This window comes from Delphinus delphis, chromosome 19 (assembly GCF_949987515.2).
Source record: "Delphinus delphis chromosome 19, mDelDel1.2, whole genome shotgun sequence".
Classification (NCBI taxonomy): domain Eukaryota; kingdom Metazoa; phylum Chordata; class Mammalia; order Artiodactyla; family Delphinidae; genus Delphinus; species Delphinus delphis.
In genome coordinates, this window is record NC_082701.1 from 13,929,879 (window position 1) to 13,955,359 (window position 25,481).

Below are 25,481 nucleotides of genomic sequence, written 5' to 3' on the forward strand. Positions count from 1 at the left end.
CTTTGAATAACTTTATTGGTTTTGATTAGAGGTGATCTTGAAAATATAGTCATATCTGTGCCAAAAGGAACAGAGTAGCTTCATGTAACAGGATATTAGGGAGCCGCCTCTTGTTGCTCTGAAATTGGGAACCAGGCCCAAAGCTGGGGACAAAGAGGAGTTACAACGCCACATTCCCTGGGCAGCCGCTCATCACTGAGGCCAGGGACTCCCCAGGGCTGGCCCAGACGGCCCAGCTGGCCCTTTCGCCATGGCACCCATCATGCATCTCCCCTCCATTCCTAGTCTGTATTTGAAGATGGGGGAGGGGAGTTCTCAGAATCATTGGGGGTACACTTATTGCCTAACCCCAAAGCCATGTGACGGGAGAATTCCAAGAGAATTAATTACAGAAACTGGAGCATCTGCAAAAGAAAAAAAAAAGGCTGACTATTTGCTGAGCTGGGAACCTGCAGGTCCACACGCAGCTCCGCCATCCAGGGAGACTGGGGCGAGGCTGCAAAGTGGCCCCAGGAGTTCGTAGGGGAACATAGAGATTGATTGATGCCTGCTGCCCATCTGGAGATTTCTGAAGGAGGAGGCTTGTGGAAGGAGCCCATGGCAAGGGCTCAGATGGAGCTGTGGAGAGTGAGTCTGGGAATAGGATGGGGACGTTCCTTTGGACATTATACGAAATGAAGATAATGTACTACTTTAGAGGTTTGTAGTCAGGAGAATTCCAGGGTGTTTGCCCTGAAACCCACAAATTCTCCAATTCTCTGATACCAACCCGGTGTCAACAATTCACTTCAGTTCTGACACTACCTGGCTTTAGCATCACATAGCACAAGTTCAAGGACTCAGTCCCACAAGACCACGCCCACTTCAGATGCCAGTCACAAGTCCAGGGCCACCACATTAACCAGTATTAACTAGTATTAACTCCTTCCCACAAAGTCAACCTCACGTTCGAGAATTTGCTGGGAAAGCTCACAGAAATCAGGAAACCACTTGACTTATGTTTAACAAACGAACATTTACTAGTTTTTTAGAAAGAGTGCAATTCAGGAACAGCCAAAAGGAAACGATGCACAGGGCAAAGGATGAGGGAGGGAGGTACAAGGTTGCACGTCCTCTCCAGGCATGCCCACTGCACCACCACCACCCCACCACCACCACCACCCCCCCCCCCGCCCCAGCACAGTGATGTGTTCACCAACCTGGAAGCTCTCCAGATCTCACTGTCAAGAATTTGTATATTTCAATCGCCAGCCTCCCTCTTCTCCCTTCCCCAGAGGTCAGCGGTCTAAGCCCTTGATCTTTCTGGGAACCAGCCCCATCGTGAGGCTATCTAAGGGCTGCACCCTGAGTCACCTCACGTATATTTCTTATACCACAAAGATTAAATGAGAGAGCATATCTGAAGTGCTTGACCCGGGCTCTGGTACCCAGCAAGCATTTGATGAACATTAGCTAGTGTGGCGACTTCCCCCTCCTTCCATCCTCCACTTTCTCCTGACCACCTCTCTCAGGGTTCTCTTTTGCCTTCGTCTCCTCCCCGCCCCCCCCAAAAGGCATCACCAGTGGTCACCCTCAGGGCTAGAGGCTGCTGACTAGTCAATGGTTTTGTGGTTTGTACTCAAATTTTCCATTTTAATCTTCCTCTTCTTCAGGTAGAGAGTTTTGAGTTCTCCCGGCCCTGAATTAGAACCGAGAAGGGCTCAGAACACCCACCAAAACACTCCCCCTGCCCAGCCACCTTTCTCTCTGCCTTTCTACATGTCACACACACCTTCTGAGTCAAGCTCCTTTAAGAGTTGCTTTGCAGAGGACTAACAGATCACTCCGTGTTTGCAGTACACGCTAGTGCCAAGAGCAAATGCTTTAAAAATAGCACTTTAGGTATTAACTGCTAACAAAGCAAGAATTGGCTGCTTCTGGCTACAATTTGCATTTGGGATTTTTTTTTTTTTTTTTTTTAAGCTGATGCATAGCAGGTGACCTTTTAAGTAAAGTTTTTGGCCAGTTCTCAAGTGCACTGTGATGAAAGCTCCTTAGTGCTGTTGGCTTTTTTTTTTTTTAACACCTTTATGAGACCTACCTCACATACCATACAGTTCACCCACTTAAAGTGTAGAATTCAGTGGATTTTAGTACTTTCACAGATGTGCGTAACCATCACCACAGTCAAATTTAAAACATGTTCATCAACCCAGTAAAGAAACCCTGTATGAATTTTATTTTTTTTTATTTATTTATTTTTGGCTGTGTTGGGTCTCCGTTGCTGCGCGCGGGCTTTCTCTAGTTGCTGAGAGCAGGGTTGTGGTGCGTGGGCTTCTCATTGCAGTGGCTTCTCTTGTTACGGATCACGGGCACTAAGTGAGCGGGCTCAGTAGTTGTGGCTCATGGGCTCTGGAGCGCAGGCTCAGTAGTTTTGGCGCACTGGCTTAGTTGCTCCACAGGCATGTGGGATCTTCCCGGACCAGGGCTCAAACCCGTGTCCCCTGCATTGGCAGGCGGATTCTTAACCTCTGCGCCACCAGGGAAGTCCCAGAGACCCTGTATGCGTTAGCTATCACACCCCCTAGTCTTTTATCCTCAATCCCACCCCAGCCCTAGGCAATCACTAATCTTCCTATCTCTGTAGATTTCCCTGTTCTAGACGCTTCATATGAATGGGATCCTTTAATATGTGGTCTGTTGGGACTAGCTTCTTTGAAAGCACTTTAATTTTTATGCGTATCCCTTTTAGGATTCAGGTTTAAGAAATGTTGGTCCAAATTTGCGGCTAAATTTTAGCTGGTTGAAACGGCCATTCATTGAAGGGGAATGAGAATAATACCACCTTGGAGTCATCAGGAAAAGTTCCTGAATGCAGGAAAAAATCTGATATTTTTCAGATTGGTTAGTTCATCTCTATTTGAGGGCTGAGCATTATGGTTACATAATATAGTAATTCCTAGCCAGTTACTGCTTAGCCCCTTTTCATTTAACATTTATCAAAGACTTCTAATTTCAGTTAACAGGGCACGCCCCTGTTGGCTATAGTCCTTTGTGGTTCAAATTGAAAGCGTAATTAATCACGGAGACTTTATATCTCAGTGAACGTTGGCTAATAATATTGCCTCTGAGATGCAAGCTGCGCTCCAGCCAGGTTGAGATCTCCTGCGGGTTTCTCCTGGCACCTCCCAGGTGTGAGACTGATCCTGACAAACCCAGGGACACAGTTTCACATGGGCTGCACTAATCAAAGCCCTTAGCATCACCTTTGTTCTGCTTTGTCCAAGTGCGAGATGGATGAAATTTGAAGGTGTGACTGACCCCGGGGAGAGGAAAGAGGAAGCCTTCTAAAGAAGATGCGCCCGCGCAGAAGGAAGTGTGACCAGCGAGGTCCATCTGGCCCCGGGGAGAAGCCCTGGCACCAGTGCGGCTCCCTCCGTAAAGATGGGCTTTAATGACAAGGGTCCAAGTTGCCATCTGCCAAGCCTGGGGAGCACCGATAGGATCCAGAGCCAGAGCTCTCACTGGGGGTGAATTTAGAAGCCCCCCAGCTGGAGGAACTTGCAGCCTGGTGCGTTCCCAGCTAGCCAGCTGCTGGGCAGAGTCCTCAAGGCAAGAGCATTGACCGAGTAGGTGAACAAGCTGTGGAAGAGTTACAGGGTAATCTAGAAGACTTCCCTTGTGAAAACCTCTCTGACTTGGTGTTAGAGGTTGGCCTGGTTCCCCACAAAAAGATATGTTGAAGTCCTGACCCCCAGTACCTGAGAGTGTGACCTTACTTGGAAATATGGTCTTTACGGAGGTAATCAAATGAAAATGAGGTTCAGTGCTCTCTAATCCAATATGACTGTGTCCTTACGAAAGGGGGAAATTTAGAGACAGAGACAGACATGCACAGAAGGAAGACGATGTGAAGACACACGGGGAGGACGCCATGTGACCGGGGTGTACATCTACAAGTCAAGGAACACCAGAATTCCCAGCAAACCAAACCACCAGAATTAGCAAAGAGGCATGGAACAGATTCTCCTTTACAAGCCCCAGAAGGGACCTGCTCTACTGACACCTTGATCTGAGACTTCTAGCCTCCAGAACCGTGAGACAATAAATTTCTGTTAAGCCACCCAGTTTGTGGGTGGTTTACCACAAAGTGGCTGTTAAGTGGGTGGTACTTTGTTATGATAGCTCTAGCAGACTTACACAGCTAGGCTCCCCGTTAGGGAAACAAGCTCCACCCTAGCTTGGATGATTACTGGAAGGAAAGGATTGCATTTATCTCTGTGTCGTTCTCAACTCTTCAGGAGGAAGGCTTTTATATAACGCCTGAGATGCTCGAAGTTATCTGGTTTCAAGGCTGGCCCATCCTGACATGGGGAGATAGCTGCCCAGTGTGTCCACCTGCCAGGGAAGCTCCCAGCTTGGATGGACCAGCTCCTTTGTGTGCCCCTATGTGGTTCCAGAACCTTGGTGAAATCAGTAAAATCCCTTCCTTTAAGGGATCAGCCTACAGTAGGGCAATCTGCTTTGCTCTCTGCTTTGTCAACTTGGAACAGTGTTCCTGAAACATAAGAGAAAGAGGGAAAGGAATTGATTCTAAGATTGAAGACTATCATTTGTCCTTGGCCCAGAACCTAGTCATTAGAGTCCAATAAGCAAAAACCCTTTTCTTGGGATTTCTTCCACCACCATACTTAATGGACACTGACAGGTGACAGCTTCCAGGAAATGGAAATGCCCACCCTGCCTCTCACTGACACAAGAACACCAGCATTATGGTGGGCAGCCATATTTTTTGGCACTTATTTTTCTATACACTCAACCACAGGATAACAATAAAGTAAAGATAATCCTGCAGCACTTAAGATATTCCTGCTGCCTTTCTTCTGAGGAGCTGAGATTTGAGGAAATTGAAATCTCTTAAGGATGTTTCAGTATCATGTGCTTCTTAAAGCCCTGGGATATCTCCTGTATATCATGCATCACCTGTTGGGTGTTGGACTGGGGACTTCACCGACATTATCCAAGTTAAGCCTTGCAACAGTCCCACAAGGGAATTAGTATTAACACCATCCTGCAGATGAGGAGACTGAAGCCCCTTCTGACAGATTGTGCCAGAATTTCAGATGAGAATCCACATGGTCTAGGAGCAGGGAGCCCAGGTCTGGGAGTCAGGTTGACCTGAGCTTGAGGCCTGGAGAACTGTGGGTAAGTCAGCAATCGCCTCTGAGCTTCAGGCTCCTCGTGTGGAGCACAGAGATGACATTTGCACCTTACGGTAGTGGTTAAACCTTGGCTGTATGTTTGGATCACCTGGGGAGCTTTTGAAATCCTGGATGCATGGACCCCACCCAAGACTGATTTGATCAGAAACATTGGGGATTTAACCGTACTCCTCACCCCCAGAGGTTTCTTTCACAGTTCTGGAGGACAGAAGTTCTTAGTGACGGTGAGGCTCTAGGGGAGAATCCTTTCTTGCCTCTTCTGGCTTCTGGCGGCTCCAGGAGTTCTGTGGTTTGTGGCTGCATATCTCCAACCTCTGCCTCCAACTTCACATGGCCTCCTTTCTGTGTCTTCTTTTCTGTCCCTTATCAGGACACTTGTTATTGGATTTAGGGCCCACCCTCTTAATCTAGGATGAGCTCGTCTCTAGAGCCTTAGTTTCATTACATCTGCAAAGACCTTTTTTCCCAAAGAAGATCTCATTCATAGGTACTAGGGATGAAGACTTGGACATATCTTTTGGTGTGGGGGGGTCACCAACCCACTACAGAGAACTTTCACTGTGTTTTCTGATTGCACCGGGTTGGGATCCAGCAAGAGTTTGGAGATGCATAATCTCTCAGTCACACTAAAGTCAACTTTTATGTCCTTTTAAAATAGGCCAGGGCTTCCCTGGTGGCGCAAGTGGTTAAGAATCCGCCTGCCAATGCAGGGCACACGGGTTCGAGCCCTGGTCCGGGAAGATCCCACATGCTGCGGAGCAACTAAGCCCGTGCGCCACAACTACTGAAGCCTGTGCTCTAGAGCCCTCGAGCCACAACTACTGAGCCTGTGTGCCACAACTACTGAAGCCCACGCGCCTAGAGCCCGTGCTCTGCAACAAGAGAAACCAATGCAATGAGAAGACTGCGCACCGCAACAAAGAGTAGCCCCCGCTCACCGCAACTAGAGAAAGCCCGCACGCAGCAACAAAGACCCAATGCAGCCAAAAATAAATAAATAAATTTATTAAAAATTAAAAAATACTATAGCAGCTATAGAAAGAAATACAAACTAGAAAATTAAAAAATTTTAAAAAAAGTTGTAAGAAAGATCGAGTGCTGTATGAATGGGGCAATTTAGATATTTATGTTCATAAACTCAAGTGAGAGAATGAGAGTTGAAGATAATAATTTCCAGAAGAATGAGTATTTGGGGGGAAGGTGGGGAGGAGAAATAGAGGGGGAGGGGAAAAGGCAGAAAGTTTGTAGTGACCAGAATACTTCAGATAAGACCCAGTGGTTTGAATTTTTAAATTGTATTAGTTTATCTATTTATTTTGCTCGTTGTCATTCAAAGGTATTCAGCTGGATGTTCGTTTCTGATCTTGAGTTTTGATTAAAGGAGTCCTTTGGTAAATCCCTCTCCCGTACTTCCCTCCAGCTCTCTGAAAGTGAATCCCTAATTATAGGCCATGGATGAGATTTACTAGATGAAATCAGCAGCTGTGGATATGACACCAGACTCGCAAAAAATCAACACACTGTTGCCATAAAAAGCCCAATTGTTAATTGCTTCTTTGGCATCTGGCTATAACAAAAACACCCTTTCGCTGTTTAATATTCAAAGTAAATGTACTGGAAAGAACATTGGGCTAGAATTAGGGGAGGCAGGGATTCTTATCCCAGCTCTGTTACCAAGTGCCCATGGTTTGGGGACAAAACATTTCATTTTCTCAGGCCTCAGTATCCTTATCCATAAAACTGAGGGTATGAAGTCAAATTACCACTTCCAGTTTAAAAATCCCTTTCCGCATCTTGAAAATACAGCACACTTCTCATACCCATCTAGCCTTTTCCCAAAGCTCTGTTTCACGAATGCCTGATATCATTCTATAATTTTGTGGTTCGATCGGGAGCCACATGTGAATTTAAGTGTCTGCATAGTTTTCACTTTGCAGGCAGTACTTTTCAGGTCTTATTCAGAAGTGAAGTTTGCTGTGAGGCCCCACAACTCTTAATTGCTTTGGAAATGCAATCTGCCGGTGTTCCACGTTTAATATTACAGAGTCTTAACGTCATTCTTGAGATGTCTGGAATCTACACGAAGATTCTAGGATAGGTATCACGTCAAGATCCACAGTGGCTGGCTGAAGGAACAAGCCGAGGCTAGTCCATGAATCAGGGACTCACATTGGGGAGGGGAGCGTGGGGTGCAGCCAGCTGACCCAGGGGCTTCCATCTTCAGGCTTCTCTCAGGCCCAGTGCACAGGACCTGAGACAAGTGAAAGCAGCTCGGGCCACGGCCACACTTCCTTTGTTGACTGGGTCCTTTGTCTCTTAAATGTCTGGGTTGCCAGGAACTTTGCCCTCTCGCTTTCAACTGCTCGCTGGCACTGCAACTGTCCTTTATTTACCCAGTTGCTAACCAGAGTAGGATAACCTCCACTCAGGTTCACGAGGGTTTGCCTGTGTGTATTCTGGTCGGCCACAGCCTGGAGGTCGTGTCTTTTGAGCCTCAAGATAGTTGTCCATGTGCTGATAATCATACTCGTCACTTGCCTCTTGCGGGAAAGTCAAAGGGCAGGTGGGAAAAGAAACCAGCTTCCCCTGTTTAACTCCAGCTCTTGTATTTTAAGTTTCAGGAACTGCTTGGCAGCCGTACATTTCCTTGTGTATAGTTTTCAAGGGTGTAGCTAATTGTATGAACTTTCGGTGAGCTCTGGGAAAAAAGCAAGCAGCATTCTTTCTCTTCATCTTTGGAGATCCAGTTATTGCATCTGTTTTGGAATCCATTTGATGCTCCTGTTTTGTTATCTCTTGCTGAGTAACAATGCATCCAAGAATTTAGTGGCTTAAAACAACAATGTATTAGTTCTCACAATTCTGCCATCTCGATTGGGCTTAGCTGGGCAGGATCTTCTGTTCCTCGTGGTATATGCTTGGACTGAAACATCAAAGACGGCTCTTTCGCTCATGTGCTGGCTTCTCAGATGGAATGAGCGAGCATCTCTCCACATGGCCCTCCACATGGCAGGCTTGGGCTTCCTCACAGCATGGTGGTCTCAGGGTGATCAAGCTAGATTTTTTACATTGTGGCAGACTTCCCATTTTCAGCTTCTCTTAAAGACCTGAACTGACACAGTGTCTCTTCTGCCACATTCTTTTGGTCAAAGCAAGTCACAGACCAGTCTAGATTCAAGGGGAGGGGAAGTAGCCTCCACCTCTTACAGGCATAGTGAGGGAGGGAATTGATGGGGGCCATCTTTGGAGATTATCTCCCATAGTCTCCCTGATGATATATCTCTTCATTTACTGGCCTTCTGTCTTTGTTCTTTTTTTTTAATTTTTTTGTCTCTGTTGGGTCTTCGTTGCTGCACGTGGGCTTTCTCTAGTTGTGGCGAGCAGGGGCTACTCTTTGCTGCAGTGTGCGGGCTTCTCATTGCGGTGGCTTCTCTCATTATGGAGCACAGGCTCTAGGCGTGCAGGCTTCAGTACTTGTGCCACGTGGGCTTCAGTAGTTGTGGCTCGCAGACTCAAGAGCGCAGCCTCAGTAGTTGTGGCGCACGGGCCTAGTTGCTCCGCAGCATGTGGGGTCTTCCCGGACCAGGGCTCAAACCTGTGTCCCCTGCATTGGCAGGTGGATTCTTAACCACTGCACATTTTGTGGTGTAGGAATACAGGTCAGGCAGGAATTAGTCCCATGGTCTTAAACATCACATCTTTTACCAGCAATTCCAGGGTGCTTTGGAAAGGCATTGCTATCTCTGCCCTGGACTGTAGGGCTGAGCATCAGAGGCTTCACTGACTGCCTTGGGAAGTACAATAATGGCCAACATCAGTTGGGCACTTGCTATGGGCCAAACTCTGTGCTTATGCCTTTCTCATATATCATGTTATTATCATAATCTTTCTAGGCCTATGCACATAATTTCAGTAGCAGTTTCTGGGTTGGTCCAGGTGATAAAAATATAGCTTGGCAAAGTTGGTACTAAAGATTCAAAAATGCTGCCCACACTCAAGTCCCTCCCTCCCCAGAAGTACTTATTTCCTTGGGGTAGTTATTATGCATCCTTCTTTCCTTACTCCCTTCCAGAAACCCTTCTGTCAATTCTGTATTCCATTAATTATATATGTGTCCCACTCTGGTCCCTGTCTACCCCCAGACCCACCATCTTCCTGCCACTGATACAAGTAAGGAAGGACCCTGGAGGAAAGTCAGGGAACAGAGATCATCCAAGTAGAATTGAGTCCATTCTCTGAGTGGAGGGAAGTGCCCTGCAATCACACACAGGCCATACCTTTCAGACCACACATGCACCTGGTGCCCTCGCACAACCCCCAGGGCAAAGAAATCTGGTTGAGGGGAAGCATAATGTAATACCTGGTTCTGTGCCTGCCCACAGGGTGCATTCAGTAAACACAGTTAGGACAATGATTTTTTTTTTTTTTTGGGCTGCATTGGATCTTTGTTGCTGCGCGTGGGCTTTCTCTAGTTGCGGCGAGTGGGGCTACTCTTCATTGCAGTGAGTGGGCTTCTCATTGTAGTGGCTTCTCTTGTTGCGGAGCACGGGCTCTAGGCACGTGGGCTTCAGTAGTTGTGGCATGCGGGCTCAGTAGTTGTGGCTCACGGGCTCTAGAGCACAGGCTCAGTAGTTGTGGCGCATGGGCTTAGTTGCTCCGTGGCACGTGGGGTCTTCCCAGACCAGGGCCCGAACCCGTGTCCCCTGCATCAGCAGGCGGATTCTCAACCACTGTGCCACCAGGGAAGCCCCAGGATGCTTTGATTATTATAGTATTACTTTATGCAAGAATATCAGCAGGGAAACTCCCTGGCGGTCCAGCGGTTAGGACTCTGCAATTTCACTGCCGAGGGCACGGGTTCAATCCCTGGTCGAGAAAGTAGGATCCCGCAAGCAGCGTGATATGGCCAAAAAAAAAAAGAATATCAGCAAACCCAGAGCCAGTGCACACCCTGAAAAACCCTACTGAGGTAGTAGATAGCATTTTTTATATTTCATTTATGTATTTTCATAGCTTTATTGGCATCTAATTTATATACCATAAAGTTCATCCATTTAAAGCGTTCAGCTCATTGGTTTTTAGCATATTTACAGAGTTGTGAGCCATCACCTTAAATCTAATTTTAGGGCATTTTCATCACCTCAAAAATAACTTCGTTCCCATAGCAGTGATCCCCATACTATCTCCCTCCCCCGGCCTTAGGCCACTTATCTACGTTTTCCGTACATTTGCCTATTCTAGATATTTTACATACATGGAATTAGACACTGTGTCTTTGGGTGACTGGTTTCTTTCGCTTGGCTTCCCTTATTCACTTATTTCGTGTAAAAAGATGGTTGAACTTTTAAGTTATCATTTCTTTGATTTTTTTTTTTTTTCTCCAGGATCCTAAACACTTCAAGTCAGAGAAGACAGGACGGGGCCAGTTAAGGGAAGGCTGGAGAGATAGTCATCAGCCCATCATGTGTTCCTACAAGCTGGTGACCGTGAAGTTCGAGGTCTGGGGGCTTCAGACCAGAGTGGAACAATTTGTACACAAGGTAAGTAAATGGACAGCAGTTCCTGGGCTATGGACAAAGTAATTGTCTTTGTTGTGAGCTGGAGTGCCCAATGCCCAACAGATGTATAAGCGCTGAGCCAACACGAGGTACCTGCATCTAGAAAACCCGGTTTTCATGAAAATGCATTTTGTCTACTGTTTAATTTTCTTCCACTAATAGATATCTTACACTTTATCTCTCATTCTGTGACCTCCATGTCTATTGGGTGAGTATGTTCAGGAAGTTGGGCTTTCAAAATATACTTCTCTCTTTGGCATCAGGCTAATCTAGTTCCAGAGAGAGGTACTTGTACTTGGTCCTTGGGTACTCAGGTTCAGACAGAAGCACAGGGTTTATCTGTATGTGCAGAGTCCCCCCAAGGACAGATCTCACTCAAAAGATCCTGCAAATGTAGACATCTGAGGTAGAAGTTGCCCCAAGAGACAGAACAGGAAATCCCAGTGGTCCCATTAGATGGTGTACCCCAGCATTTCTGCCCTTTTAATAATTCTGCTACCAAAGAATTATTAACAACCTCAAAACACAGATTTCAGTTGTATGCCTACTTTGACTAAACATGTTAATGTTGTAGCAGGAACCCATTTGGGGTGATGATTTAAGTTTGTTAGGGGCTTCTAACATAACTCTTATCCTTATGGAAATTAATGGGAAATACAATGTTGAGCATTGCCCTTTGTAACTCCTATTTTCATGAAAATAAATACTATCCAAGTTGTCTCTACATTCCAGATAGGCTGGATATCTGTTTATTTTTCCACTTAAAAACTGATAAAGAATAGCTTTCTGAAATTCTTTTGGGGGCACTGGAATTTAACCTTAATGCACTGAGCTTTTTGTTACTTAGATGGATTTATCTACTGATCTTGGGGGCAGTTGACAATAAAATATGTAAATCTTGAATTTGGGTCCAAGAAAGAGATTGAACTTGGGCTCCTGATAATAGCAGACCCTGGAGCAAATTTGAAGCAGAGAAGTGTACTGATCTGCTGAGCTCCAGAATCCATTCTGCCCAGCCCGGGGTGGGAGCCAAGTGGCACACAGAGAAATCAAGTTCTGGGACCTGCTGTGTCCCAGGTATTAAGCAGGAAGACAGTCCGGGCTCTCAGAGTAAATATTTTCCAGCCTCAGCTCTGGGTCGAGCTCCAGCTATATATTCTTGACTTCCTACAACATCCCACCTTTTTTTTAAACCCCAAATGATCTCCTCTTATCAGGGCCACTACCATAGTATGTTTTATTATCTCCTCTTCTCACAAAGCATATTTAGATTGCCACAGGGCTCACTGCGTTTCTTTTCTAGTTTTGAGAATCCATTTCTTTAAAATACTTGCAAGAATTACGCTCTAGTAATAGGCATTCCCATTGCCCATTTCCAAATATAATGAAGTGTTACCAACACCCCCAAAACACACCTGCTGTGGCACATGAGCCACTAATGAGTATCTGAGGCTAGCATTTGTATGGGTTTTAAGTGCCAGGGATGCCTTTCTCTGAACACCTTTGTGTTTGAAGAATCTATTCACAGTTAAGGGGGAAAAATGTTCGAAAGGGAGCCATTAGCACATTATTGAATTCTTGTTTCCAGTAGACAGCTGTGTTGTGCTTAATGCAATAGGGTGTATTTACTGATGCCTCAATGCAGTTCTTTTGATTTCCATGAATTTGACACACTCAGCACTCAAGTGTGTATGGCTTCATGTTGTTTCTTATTTTCATTACATGTTTCCTCCTTCCGAATTACAAAAGCCTCACTAGATATCCAGAGGCCTGGAGTAATAAACACTTCATTATGAAAGCTTCCCTTGTTCCTGCAAATTCACTGAATTAAAATCCTTCATTTATTGAAACATGCTTGAACCTTCTGCAAGAGGTTTTTGACAATTGCTAGATTTGTTTGGCAGGAAGAAAGGAATGTTGGAGGGAGAGCGTTGAGTATCTAAGAAATGTAAAAAGGCATATTTACAGAAGAGAGAAAAAGAATACCGTGAAATAAAAGCACATAAATGGTATATAACACACAAACCCTCTAGAATTATTTTTCTTAGTCTTCTATTGCCGTTATATGTCACCGTAAGAAACAATTTCATTCCTTTTGTCTCCAGTTAAGTTCATTATTCCCATTACTTTCTACTCTGGTTCAGGTCTCTTATTTCATCTCTTTCAAGAATAGTTGACTAAACTGCTCCCCCCCCCCCTGCTTTTATTACATGAAAATCAAGCCTAGAAAGATATTTACTTCTCTTGAATCCCACACCTTCAATTATTTTTAAAAAAAATTTAGCAATATTTAGGATACTTCATTAGAAAAGAGAGAGTTTTAAGTGCTTTTGGCTTAGAAGTGACTTGCTACCCGGACAAATGTTCTTGATTTCCAACATTTATGACCTCCTGGCACCACTGAGACGCACCCTTCCACAAAAGAAAAGTAGAACCTGTTTTAGGTAAAAATAAATGAAGAGAAAAATCTTAAGGTGATCAGTCCTAGAGATTCAGTCCAGTCACTGCTGTGTGACTGCCAAGTCGTTGTCATTAGTGTGAACAACCTCCAGCCCAACTTTCAAATAAGATAAAGAGATTAATTTACAGCAAGTGTATGGACACCATGGAAAGGGCTGAGAGTAAGTATGTCAGCCCCTAATTGTCATCACATATGGCCAGAGGGATGGAGAAATTTGTAATTGCCAGGATTCCAAGAATTGGGAACCATCCCTTTTCCAGATAGTTTTCATCAAACCTCGTATTCTGTCAAACATCCTTCTTTTGCTTTTTTAGGTGGTCCGAGATATTCTTCTGATTGGACATAGACAGGCTTTTGCATGGGTTGATGAGTGGTATGGTAAGTCAACTTCCCCAAAATGACTCATAGAACAACTTCATAACATGTTGGCTTGGGCTTTCAGTCCATCTGGCTTCAACTGCTACCTAGAAAGACAACAACAAAGGCAGGGCTATTGCTTCCTGTATTGGAAACAGCACTGTCCATGGGACATAATGAAGAAGAATGTAGTGATAGAAGCTTGGTCTAAAATAACCACAACACTTAGTTATTGACTAAGTAGGACCTCAGCATGTTTGATGCTTACATACTTGATAATGCAGGGCTCCATAATTCTCTGTTGGATGGGCTTCAAACCCATCCTGATTTATCCCAAACTTCAAGATCAGTGCCGTGTGAAGCATCATATCAAGTGAAAGCAGTCCTTTGATTTAGAGACTATTGGAAACACTCCCTCACCAAAAACATAAGGACTCTGTAAGAATTCAAGGACAAAGACATTGGTACCACCTTATTTCTAACTGAGACTATTGTTCTGACTTGTTTTAAAATGCTTTGGGAAGAATTAAACAAGTTCTGTATATTTTCAGTAAATGGAAAGAAACAAGGTTTGTTTCATCCCATGATGGATGGAGGACCCTTCCCATATCCCCAGTGCTATCATTTTGTCCACATGAATCCTTGACATTCCCAGAATCAGTCATCGGAGGCTAGTGTCCTTGACTATAAAAAGAAACAAACTATAAAAAGAAACAAATGTGACTTGGGTCATATCTGATTGCCTAATGAAATGCCCTTCTCCTTGGCCTTTTCCTAAGTCACATTGAATTTGTTCTCAGTGTAACCTAGATTGCATTTGGGTGCCTTTCTGTCATTGTTCCACCAATCCCTTCCCTCCTCTTAGCAGAAGGTATCAAATTTGAAGTGAAAAGTTACATTGGACTGAATGGGCAAAGACAGTGATTGTTATTAATGTTGTTAGCTGTTTCTGACCACATTTCAAAAGACAGGGTTCTGTAGGCTATGGGAGTGCTTTTTTTTTTTTTTTTTTGCACAATTTTCCCAGATCCACATCTTTTGAAAAGCAAATGCATCTTTGCATCTTCCTGGGTTTGCTCAAATGCAGACCTCTGGAAGAGACTCTTTGGAAAGATCATCATTTGCTTTCTCTTATCACATACCCCGAGGACGCTGCTCACAGGCAGCCATATTGTCACACCTCCTGAACACGTATCTGTGGTTGTCTATTGAGAGACAGAGGGAGGGAGAGTCTCCTGTGATTAATTCCCCAGATCATTAAACAAATCTTTCTGGTGGTTTTTTTTCTGGAGAACTTTTCTCAGATCCTTAAGGGGAGTACAGACACCCCAAAGGTTAAGAACTGCTGGTCTCCCCCAACTTGCACTCCACCACGCTCCTGGCATCCTTGCCACCGACACTAAGGGAATTTCAAAAGGTTGTTCAAATAAGAGGCTCAAAACTGTTGAGAAGTTTGGCAAGTGAACGGAGGCCTGAAGGGCCAAAACTCTGCCACACTGAAGACCAAGAGACAGGGCACTTCAGTAGATTTCTCTTGAGTGCCAGGATGCCTTAGAGGACTTTTCGGAAAAGGCAGCATCAAAAAGGGTAGCCGTGGGCTTCCCTGGTGGCGCAGGGGTTGAGAGTCCGCCTGCCAATGCAAGGGACACGGGTTCGTGCCCCGGTCCGGGAGGATGCCGTGGAGCAGCTGGGCCCGTGAGCCATGGCTGCTGGGCCTGCGTGTCCGGAGCCTGTGCTGCGCAACGGGAGAGGCCACAGCAGTGAGAGGCCCGCGTACCGCAAAAAAAAAAAAAAAAAAAAAAGGGTAGCCGTACCCTGATTAAGAGGACAAAACACTGCAAGCCTGTTGATCAGAAAAGAGAATTTGAGTAGAGGCAAGATATAGAAAAAGAAAATGTGGGCAGGAGTCTAGTAAGGGAATGGCTGGAGTGCAGAGGATGGGGGCCGATTCTTTTCCATCTCACCTGAGCCTGAAGCAAGAAGAGACTTAAAAGACTTTTAGTCCAAAACAAAACAAAACAAAACTCAGACTATTACAGGGGCCCAAAGTTAGAATAATGCATCAAAGGAAGACCTTTAAGATGAGAACATCTACTTAAGATGGGTGAGGTGGAAACAGGAATTAACTCAGAGAGTCTACTGACAAAAAGCCCTTTCTGTATCTGAGTGCAGAAAAAAGCGTGTGGTTTAGCAGATATAGATGGTCAGGGCACCTTGTACTCCCCAGAGAAGGCATCCACCCATTATATATACAATCCTAGCCCCAACCAAAACAAGCAGCGTTTTCACTCAGCAAGGGGTCTGAGACCCACCCCATCAATTTCATTTAAATTACTGGCATCATTGCCCCCAGCTGAGCTGCTTGCCAGGAAAACAGTAGCTCCTTCATTACACAGATGCAGACACTCAGTCAAATAAATGAAAATAGCCCTGCTCACAGCCCCTTATTCAAGGTAATGCTGCAGACTGCGGGCCTTTCAGGTAAATGGCTGTGTCACCGCCCACCAGAACAGGCCTTCAGTTTTGGGTTCCTGAAGTTGCTTATTTCTCTTTGGTCTCTACAGGCTCAGTGAGGCTCTCATAGTAAACATGGAAAAGGTTCAAAGTAAAGAACTCCTTTCCTATAGCTTATGGCACTTATTCTGCAAGTGGGCCTGCCACATCAGCGTCCTTGGGGTACTTGTTACAAGTTCAGATTCTCAGACCCCACCCCAACCTGCTGAATCAGATACTCAAGGGGTACAGCCCAGCAATCTGTGTTTTAACAAGCCCTCCAGATGAATCCGATGCTCGCTAAAATTTTAAGAATGACTTTAAATCAGATTAGATTGAAGGGACAGTTTAATTAATTCAATCCAAATTTAATTATACTAGAGAGTGGTAGATGTCTTCAGGGCCAACTGCTAAACTCTGATGCCTTGTAAGCATTAGGAAAAAGGCGCCCCTTCTGGGCAGTTTCAGCAGGTGCCGTCAGCTTAGGGCTGAATTTTAGCTCCATTGACCTCCTGGGCTGTGTGTTCCTACAGTGCCCAAACTGGACACCCTTATGCACTGGCAGCCCAGGATGATCTCTTTCTCCCTGATTAGACTCACCACCTCCAGTGCTTAATTAAGAGTAAAAAGAAAAAAAAAGACACTGTAGATGATGGTGATCATTTCTTGCCCGAGGATTAATTTTGTATCTTTTCTGAATTTCAGCATTTGACTGTCACATAACTATTTCCTAAAACAGATTTTATTCTGCTCTTGCACATTGTAAAATATAACCATTTCCACTGCTGGAGGAATTGAGTTTGTCTTTCAAAGCCTTGATTGGTCTTTATCCATGAGCCTTGGGTGTCTCCTGCATGACTGCAACACTAATCAGAAGAAACAACTGCACATTTCAGAAGGTGGGGTGAAAGGGGAGGTGGATAAAAATAGGCAGCCCTGCTTCACCAAAGCATGGTTTTGCTTCACAAATCTGACAGTATTTTGAGAGAGGAACACAGAGGGTTTCCCAAGGGAGGTTGTGATTGAGTGGAACCTCGTGAATCCTGACCCTTCTAAAAAAGTAGAGGTGGTAGCTCTGGCTAGTATAGATAAAACTCCCTCATGAAAGTGACATAAAAATCATTCTGGAGTCCTTAGAGCAGCCTAACAACGAGAGAAGCAAGCTCAAGGTGGAGAAAGAAGCCAGCTTAGGGACTGGCATTAGCTGACTGAGTTCACCAAGCCAGCATTTCCCAATGGCCTCAGGTTTCCTGAAACATGAACTTGAGTGCTGTGGCCCTTATGCAACATTTTATGTGAGTGTGCTTACCTTCATTTTTCCGGGGAGAGAACCCATTGCTCTCCATCACATTTTCAAAGGGATCTGTGATGCGCCCTCCTCCACCTCCCCAAATTAAGAACTGTGGGAAAAAAATCACAACTATAGATTACAATTCTAGATCTTAGTGGTCTGAATTACATGGAAAGGGTATGCACCAAGCCTTGAGGATTGGCTACTTTCACTACAAAAAAGTAAACTAGTTATAACAAGCATCTGTTGAATTTATAACCATTTTAAAGAGTTTAAAAAAAAGAAAAAAAGCACTTCCCAAAGCATGGCCACCATTCTGCTGGAGTCAAAGGTGTATCAAACCTAATTCATGATTGCTGGAGCTTCCTCTGACCAACCACTTGTTTAAGACTTCCATTTTGACTTAGAGAAAAAAAAAAAAATTACTTCAGTAGGCTGAGGAGCCTGGAAATAGAGAGAAAACATTTGTAGAAGGAAATAAAATATAATATGCCATTGGACAGGCCACTGAATTAGGGTATATGATGCTTTATTAAAATTGTCGCCACTGCAGCTGTGCAATACAATGAAGGAAAATCTCTGCTTGCAGACACTTTGCTCCATGTCATTTGCAGTTTCTCTGTACGTTCAAATGACCTCTATCCTGAAGCCTTTTCAAATATACAGTCTTGCCTTCACTTCCAGTGAAATAAACCTGCCTTCTTTAATAAAATGATTGAAAGAAAATTGCCACCAGAAACAAAGTTGAAAGACTAACAGAAGCTATCTGCAACATGTGTAGCCAACAGAGGACTAATATCTACAGTATATAAATCAAAAATCCAACAACTCAATAAAAAAAAAAGGTTAAGAACATAAATAGGTAAACCATGGAAGAAGAAATGCAAATGACCAATAACCTCACTACTAATCACAAGAAACGTAATGAGAACAGCAAGAAGATATGACATTTGCCCATCTGATAGCCAAAGTTTTAAAGAGCGATAATAATCCAGTTTTGGATAGGTGGGAGAACACACTGACAGTTTCTGTATAAAAAGTGATAGTGATAAGTACAAATAACCTGTGACCCAGTAATTCCACTTCTAGATATTTATTCTTGAGGAATACACATGTTCGTGAATATAAATACGAAGCTGTTCAGTGTAGTGTTGTTTATAAGAGCTAAAATCTAGTCTCCATGTAAATGTCCATTAGCAGAAATACGGTCAAGTAAACTATGGTCGACTCATACTATGAATATTGTGTGTAACAGTTAAAAAGAATAAGGTAGTTCTCTACATACTGGTATGGAAATATGTTTTTCCCATTAGTGGAAAAAGTCAGCCAGAATAATATGTATCGTATGGTATACTATAGTATGATTCCATAAATGTGAAATTAAGTGAGACTGTGTGTAATAGTAACATACACGTGAATTCATAGGAAAAAATCTGGCAGTTATCTCCAGAAGGAACAGGGTTGATAAGGGAAGTTAAAAGGAATTACTCTGTTTTCTCTATGTAATCCAGTGCTACTTGAATTATTTCTATGGAAAATAATTCATGCATTACTTGAGTGATTCAATGAGTAAATAATAAGTGAAATCCGCATTTTATAACAAAGCAGAAAATAGTTGAAGCAGACCAAGACTCATACAGAGGTATATCTTGCTTAGTACATGGTTTAAGAAATTGAAGAAGCTTCTCAATTAACGAATCCCCTGAATCCAGAGCTTCTTTGACGAAGCTGAGCTGGTGGTAGAGAAAAGGGTTCTTTCTACCCAGGCCAATTCAGTGTGACCTCTACATGCTGGGACAGAAGTCTGGGGTCTGCTTACTCTCCTCACCTGAAGGAGGACGAGAAAGAGAAGGACAGAAATGGTCTTGCAAGAGGGCAAAGACAGAAAATCTTGCGATGAAGAGAGCATTTATACCCCCAGATTATCAGTCACACTCGTATAGCCAAGTGTCAAAGATACTAGGACATGCCTTCCTTATCAGAAGAAATTTGGTACTAGTTCCAATAGTCTCTTAAATCAGGGAGTTAGGCCAGTGTTATTTAAGAACACTTCATTTAAGAAACTTTACTTAAGAAAAGTAAATTATGACCTTTCAAATCTATAAAGTAAGGGGTGATTATTGATCAGTTTATTTGCAAAATAATTGACATACGATTCCTTTGAGTTTCCCTGATACACATAAGCATTTGTTTGCTGGGAGCAAAGAGATCTGAACCTAAACTGTGAGAAGTCACTCTGATCATTGAAAATCAATCAGTAATGAAGATGAATCATCTCCAAAAGTGTAATCTGTCATTGTGTGTGTGTAATTGAATTTACTAAAAAATTGATTCATGTGTAGATTTTGAGGTAATATACTTTGCTGAAGCAAGACATAATGCATTCTACCAGATAACCTGAATAGGAACATTTTCACTTAATTAGGCTTTCCATAAATTATTGAGGAATATTGAAAATGTTGACATCATTTCCATAAGCGTGTATGGTATGCGGGGATAGTTCAGGATTTAGACAAAAGTACTGGGTTGGCCTAAAAGTTCATTTGGGTTTTTCCATAACATCTTATGGAAAAACCCAAATGAACTTTTAGGCCAGCCCAATATTTTCCTTCAGCATTGGCTGGGACCAAATTATCATCAGCTTTTAGAGAACTACTAGAAATGTTCTTCGGATTTTTTTGTTTTTGTTTTTTGGCCATGCTGCTCGGCTTGCAGGATCTGTTTCCTGACAAGGGATTGAACCCAGGCCACGGCAGTGAAAGCACTGAATCCTAACCACTAGGCCACAAGGGAACTCCCTAGAAATGTTCATTCTTATGTGGTCTAATTGAGAGATTTTTTTTTTTTCTTTTAGATGAAATTTTCTGCAACTTGGTTTCTTAACTCTTCATTTTAAGAAAAAAGGAATCATGTTTCTAGAATAGGCAAAAATTCTAGAAAAGTATATCTTACCTATTTGCAAATTGATGGTATCCATCTTCTAATGACCTCAAATAATCGATTTTAAAATAATGTTCTCTTTTTCTTTCTTACAGAAGTAATGCATATTTGATATAGAAAACTTAGAAAATGTAGATAAACAAAAAGGAGAAAATGAAAATTACCTATAATTCCAACTCCTCAAAACAATCACTCTTTTGACATTTTGAAGTGTACCCTTTCAAAAGTCTTTTTTAAGTGTATATAATGCTTTTCTGGTAAAAAAAAATGATTTCTTTTACCTCCAATTTTTTATTTAACAATATACCGAGGACATTTCCCTATAGTGTTAAATATCCTTCTGCATCATTTTTAACCGCTGCATAATACCATCAGGCCCCTGAGTTGTTTTCAATTTTTCACTATTATGAACAAGATAATAATGAGTATCTTTGTTATTAAATCTTTCTTCACATCCATAAAAATTGAGATATCTTTGAAAGCCCATAGTCACACAGTTTAAGCCCCTCTCTTAACATTGAGCTAATTAAAAATAAAGAATGATTTCCTTTGAGATTCACTAGAACAAAGAAATGAAACCGCCTTTGTTTTTGTTTTCAAAATTACTGGCATGCCAGCAAGGGGGGAAATAAAGTGTCTAATGAACATATGTATGAAGAAATTTTAAACTTTTAACTTAAAATGACCTAAGTATTCATTCCAGGTGTATTTGTGTTTAAGAATTTTGATCACCAGCCATTGAAATTAAAGTGATTGTATTGAAAGGATGTTATTATTGTTAACTAAGACGCATTTGTTCTAATCACAAAGCAGCATCTCTTTACTGCTTTCCATTTGCCTTGATTTTCTAAAAGAAAAGCATGCTCTTTGCTTGGCCAGACTGTTGCTTGGCTTTCTTGATACTTACATTGCTTATGGACAGCGTTTTTGATTAACGGTTTCGGGGTGTGGAGGGGGACCATCAGCTAAATAAAATAGCCCAGGCGTGGATTTAGAGCTGCCCTCCATCTTGGCCGCAAGACTACCCTGAATTAATTCATAAACTTCTGGCAAGTCTACCCTTTAGAATTGAAGAGACTCTCACATGACACACATGGATTGATATAAAAAGACACCGGACCACATCATGCAGAAACGACTTAAGGAAAAATTCCAGCTGCACATAACCCGCTCTACATCCCCACCAAGCTAACTAGTGACCAAGGCAGTAGCTTGATTAACCAATTGTTGTGCATGTACCATTCATTGTAAAGAGTCATGAAGTTAAATTCTGCCGTGAGAGTCTCAGAAGAATGCCCACTGGGGAAATTGCAAATAAAATGTTGTAAAATAACCAAGGAGTGGAGTGGGGAGTGGAGGATAAAGCAACAGAAGTATTTAATGTGAGGCTAATTGTTATTTTTATGTTTCACCTATTGAAGATAACAGGTTCTTTGTTGAAGTTTTTTATCAGTTGGATTTAGACAAGGCTTCTCAACCTTGGCACCACTGACATTTTGGACCAAATCATTCTTTGCTGGGGAGGCGGGGAGGACTGTGCACTGTAGGATGTGCCACAGCATCCCTGGCCTCTACCCACTACATGCCAGTAGCACCTCCACCCCAGTTGTGACAACCAAAAATGTCACAAAACTGTCCCCTGTTGAGAACCACTGGATTAAGAAATGAGCATTCTGAAATACTGAAAAAGTGAAGACTCAGGCCAAACATCATCATGTCATGTGCCATTTTATTTAGAGATCAGTGTGGGTGGAAGTAGTGCCACCCATCTTTGTGCTATTATGCTAGACTTGAAGTTCAGTGCAGACCTGTACTCTCTGACACCATGTATTCTGTGCAAAAATACCTCTCTGTGTGAGCATCGCACCAAATCTCGCTGGTAGCAGTGAGCATCATTTCTCTGCCCTCTACGTCATGTCTCTTACAATAGCAATGAAAGTGTTCTTTCTGTTGAATGCATTGTTGTAAAGAATCTCCAAATCTATTTTGAAAGGTATATGGAAGGTAAGTATTAGACCACACAGACCTGACCCTGTCCCTTAAAGGGATCTTCTAACCATGCTTTTAGGAGATCTCAGGCTACAGCCCTATCCACGAGCTAATACTTTCTACCCACCTAGCTCATTTTACAAGAATCACCCCTAAATAATTTCCACTCTTTTCAGTTCTAAGACTATTTTGACTTAACTTCCTTGTATTCACTCCCCCTTTGGCTGGTTTGCCTAACTTTATGATTGACTCTTCATAAAGTTAGTGAGTTCCCTGCTTTTTACTCCTCTCTCTGGCTTCTGCTAAGCTGCCATCTTCCCCTGAAGTCTCCCCCATTGAAAGTTTGGATTTAATAACGGAAGTTGCCAACATCTTGACCTTCTTTCAGATATGACAATGGATGATGTTCGGGAATACGAGAAAAACATGCATGAACAAACCAACATAAAAGTTTGCAATCAGCATTCCTCCACTGTGGATGACATAGAGAGCCAGGCCCAAACAAGTGTATGTAGAATTTTTAAAACATGTTGCCCACCCTTTACCAAACATACACATAAACTGATCTTTGAAAAGACTTCAAATGCATCAGTTCTCAAACTTCCACAAAAAAGCGTCATCACCCAGAGGCTGTTGGTGAAGAACCTGAGCTGGGTCTTAATTGGACAGTGTTACCTCTTGCTTCCAGACATTTCCATTCTTTAACGCCGCTTGACTCGGGGGTTATTTCGGTCGTAAAACCAAGAGCATGTAGAGTGGAAACATTGTGTGGCCTGCACCACAAAAGAACAGAGGGGTGAAAACAGACGTCCTAAGAAAGCTAGACCATCAATGCCAGTAACTTTTAAAGACATAGTTAACACTCATTCATTTAAGTCGTTCATTCTGGCTCATCTAGTATTTTAGGTTTCTTTACATTTGCTTTGAAATGCTTTCTAGGGCTCTTTATGGCTATCTGACCCAATCACTTCCTTTTTACTTAGGTTCATGTCCAGATGGGGCTGCCATCTGTGCATACATACTGGCTGAGCAGCGAAGGTGTGGTGAGCTAGCTCTAGCCCGGGACTTAAGCATCAGAGAACCTGAGGTTATTTAATGGCACATTGGTGATTGAGAGCTGACCGTACGGTGTATGCCAGCATCTTAAATATAGTTCTATCTCAATCATTCGTGCTAATGAAGAGGAGTGACAGATAACAAAGAAAAATGTAATCGCCAAGTCATTTAAATGTATCTTTGGCCAGAGCTGTGATCTCTTTGGGTGCCAGCTTGAGCCCACATGTCTGTTAGCCCCACAGTAATACACGTTAGATATTTAAGAAATTGACAGCGTAGTTACAGAAAATTGACAGATGGCTATCGTTGTAAATGCTTTAGATATGCAAAGACCTTTGGTTGCACTTTGGAAATTTCTAGTGAACTTTTGAGAGCATGTCTTTGGAATGTGCCCTGTAAAACCTATGTGCTGCTATTGGATGCATGTGACTGCCCTTGAGGTTGAAATGGACTTCCTCCCCGTTTTGGATGCAGTGATTGGATTTGCAGAAAGCTCTTTGGATCAGGAGGTGTTCCTCTGTAGGCACCGACCAGTTCCTATAGGACTTCCCCTTTCCTCTCTCCCTGTTCTAAAGTTAGAAGTGCTCATTAAGGAAACTGTCCTTGAATTTCTATCACTTTCAATTACCTTTTCTTTAGGAACGTTAGACACCTGTTCCCTCTCAGCTGCTCTCTGAAAGCCACTCACTATATATAAGCACCACAAGACAAAGGAAGCCAGAGGAAAGGGGAAGATGCCAGGTAGCCAAAGGATACTAAACAGTGCTTTCCTCATTCTAAGTTCTTACACCTTATTGAATTTGTTACAATATTGCTTCTGTTTTATGTTTTGGTTTTTTGGCCTGGAGGCATGTGAGATCTTAGTTCCCCGGCCAGGGATGGAACCCTCACCCCCTGCATTGGAAGGCGAAGTCTTAACCACTGGACCACCAGGGAAGTCCCAACGTGGTTACCTTTAAATGCTTACCACCATTTCCCTTATTCTTTGAATTCCATCAAATTGGGGGTCATTTATTTTTCTATATTTTTCTTCTCTATCATAATGAAAAAGTTGAAATCAAGGGGCTGCTGTCCATCAGGAATAAAAACTGCATGGGTGCTCAGTAAATTTAAATCATTGACCTGAGTAGAGACAAACTAGATTGAAATTAGGCAAAATGAGCATCCATGGCCACGGGCAATAAGGAAAATAACAGTCTCCTATTCAATTGAGTAGGTTCAATACTTTCAAGGAAGAGAACTTCTAAGAGACTCTGAACGGGAGTGTAAAATCAAACTTCTGTACTTTGGATGATTTCTGCCCCCTGCTGGATGTGTGGAGTGGAGCACTATATTCAGCCACTTGTATAGAAAACCTGATTTTTCAAAGATGATATCATTTATTATAGCAGAAACATACTGCTGAGATTTTGCTGACGTTCACTGAAATTTTTCTGAGTCTCAATTTGTTTTTATTTTTCGTATACTTTTTTTAAACATATTTATTGGAGTATAATTGCTTTACAATGGTGTGTTAGTTTCTGCTTTATAACAAAGTGAATCAGATATACATATACATATATCCCCATATCTCTTCCCTCTTGCGTCTCCCTCCCTCCCACCCTCCCTATCCCACCCCTCTGGTGGTCACAAAGCACGAGCTGATCTCCCTGTGCTATGCGACTGCTTCTCAATTTTGTTTTGAAATACCTCCTTTTAAAGAACTTAATCTTATTTCTGAGCTTGTTTAATAGTCTTAGTATTTTTTTAAAGTGGTAAGTTTACAGGTGCAGTTCTTGCTATATTCTGAATTTCATATTCTGTCAACACAGGCATAATTTTTTATTTCCTTTGTAAGAACTTTTTCCTTTCAGAAAATTTTAATAATTGTTCCTAGGAAATCCTCTTAAGGATTTGGTTTTTTGCGCAATATTCCTGGTTTGCTCATATGTTATATGACTCTCTGTCTCTCTCTCTCTCTGTCTCTCTCTGTCTCTCTGTCTCTCGTCTCTCTCTCTTTCTCTCTCTCTCTCTCTATATATATATCCTAATGATTAATACTATATTAACTCCATAGTTAGTATTTCCAAAGGGGCTCTATGTTTCATACTAGTTTATGTGGTATCATCTAATGTGGTATCACCTACTAAGGTCAT

General features: G+C 42.7%; 1 protein-coding gene across 2 annotated transcripts in view; it reads left to right on the plus strand.

Moving 5' to 3' along the window:
• The window catches only part of PITPNC1 (phosphatidylinositol transfer protein cytoplasmic 1), a 257,389-nt gene that overhangs the window by 225,980 nt on the left and 5,928 nt on the right, over positions 1-25,481 (plus strand). Inside the window, exons 7-9 of one of the 2 annotated variants that reach the window (XM_059998411.1) lie at positions 10,586-10,741; positions 13,535-13,598; positions 22,679-22,797. In XM_059998411.1, the coding sequence (XP_059854394.1) occupies positions 10,586-10,741; positions 13,535-13,598; positions 22,679-22,797 (339 nt within the window). The remainder of the gene's footprint in view (positions 1-10,585; positions 10,742-13,534; positions 13,599-22,678; positions 22,798-25,481) is intronic. The other variant, XM_059998410.1, reaches the window with a different exon arrangement.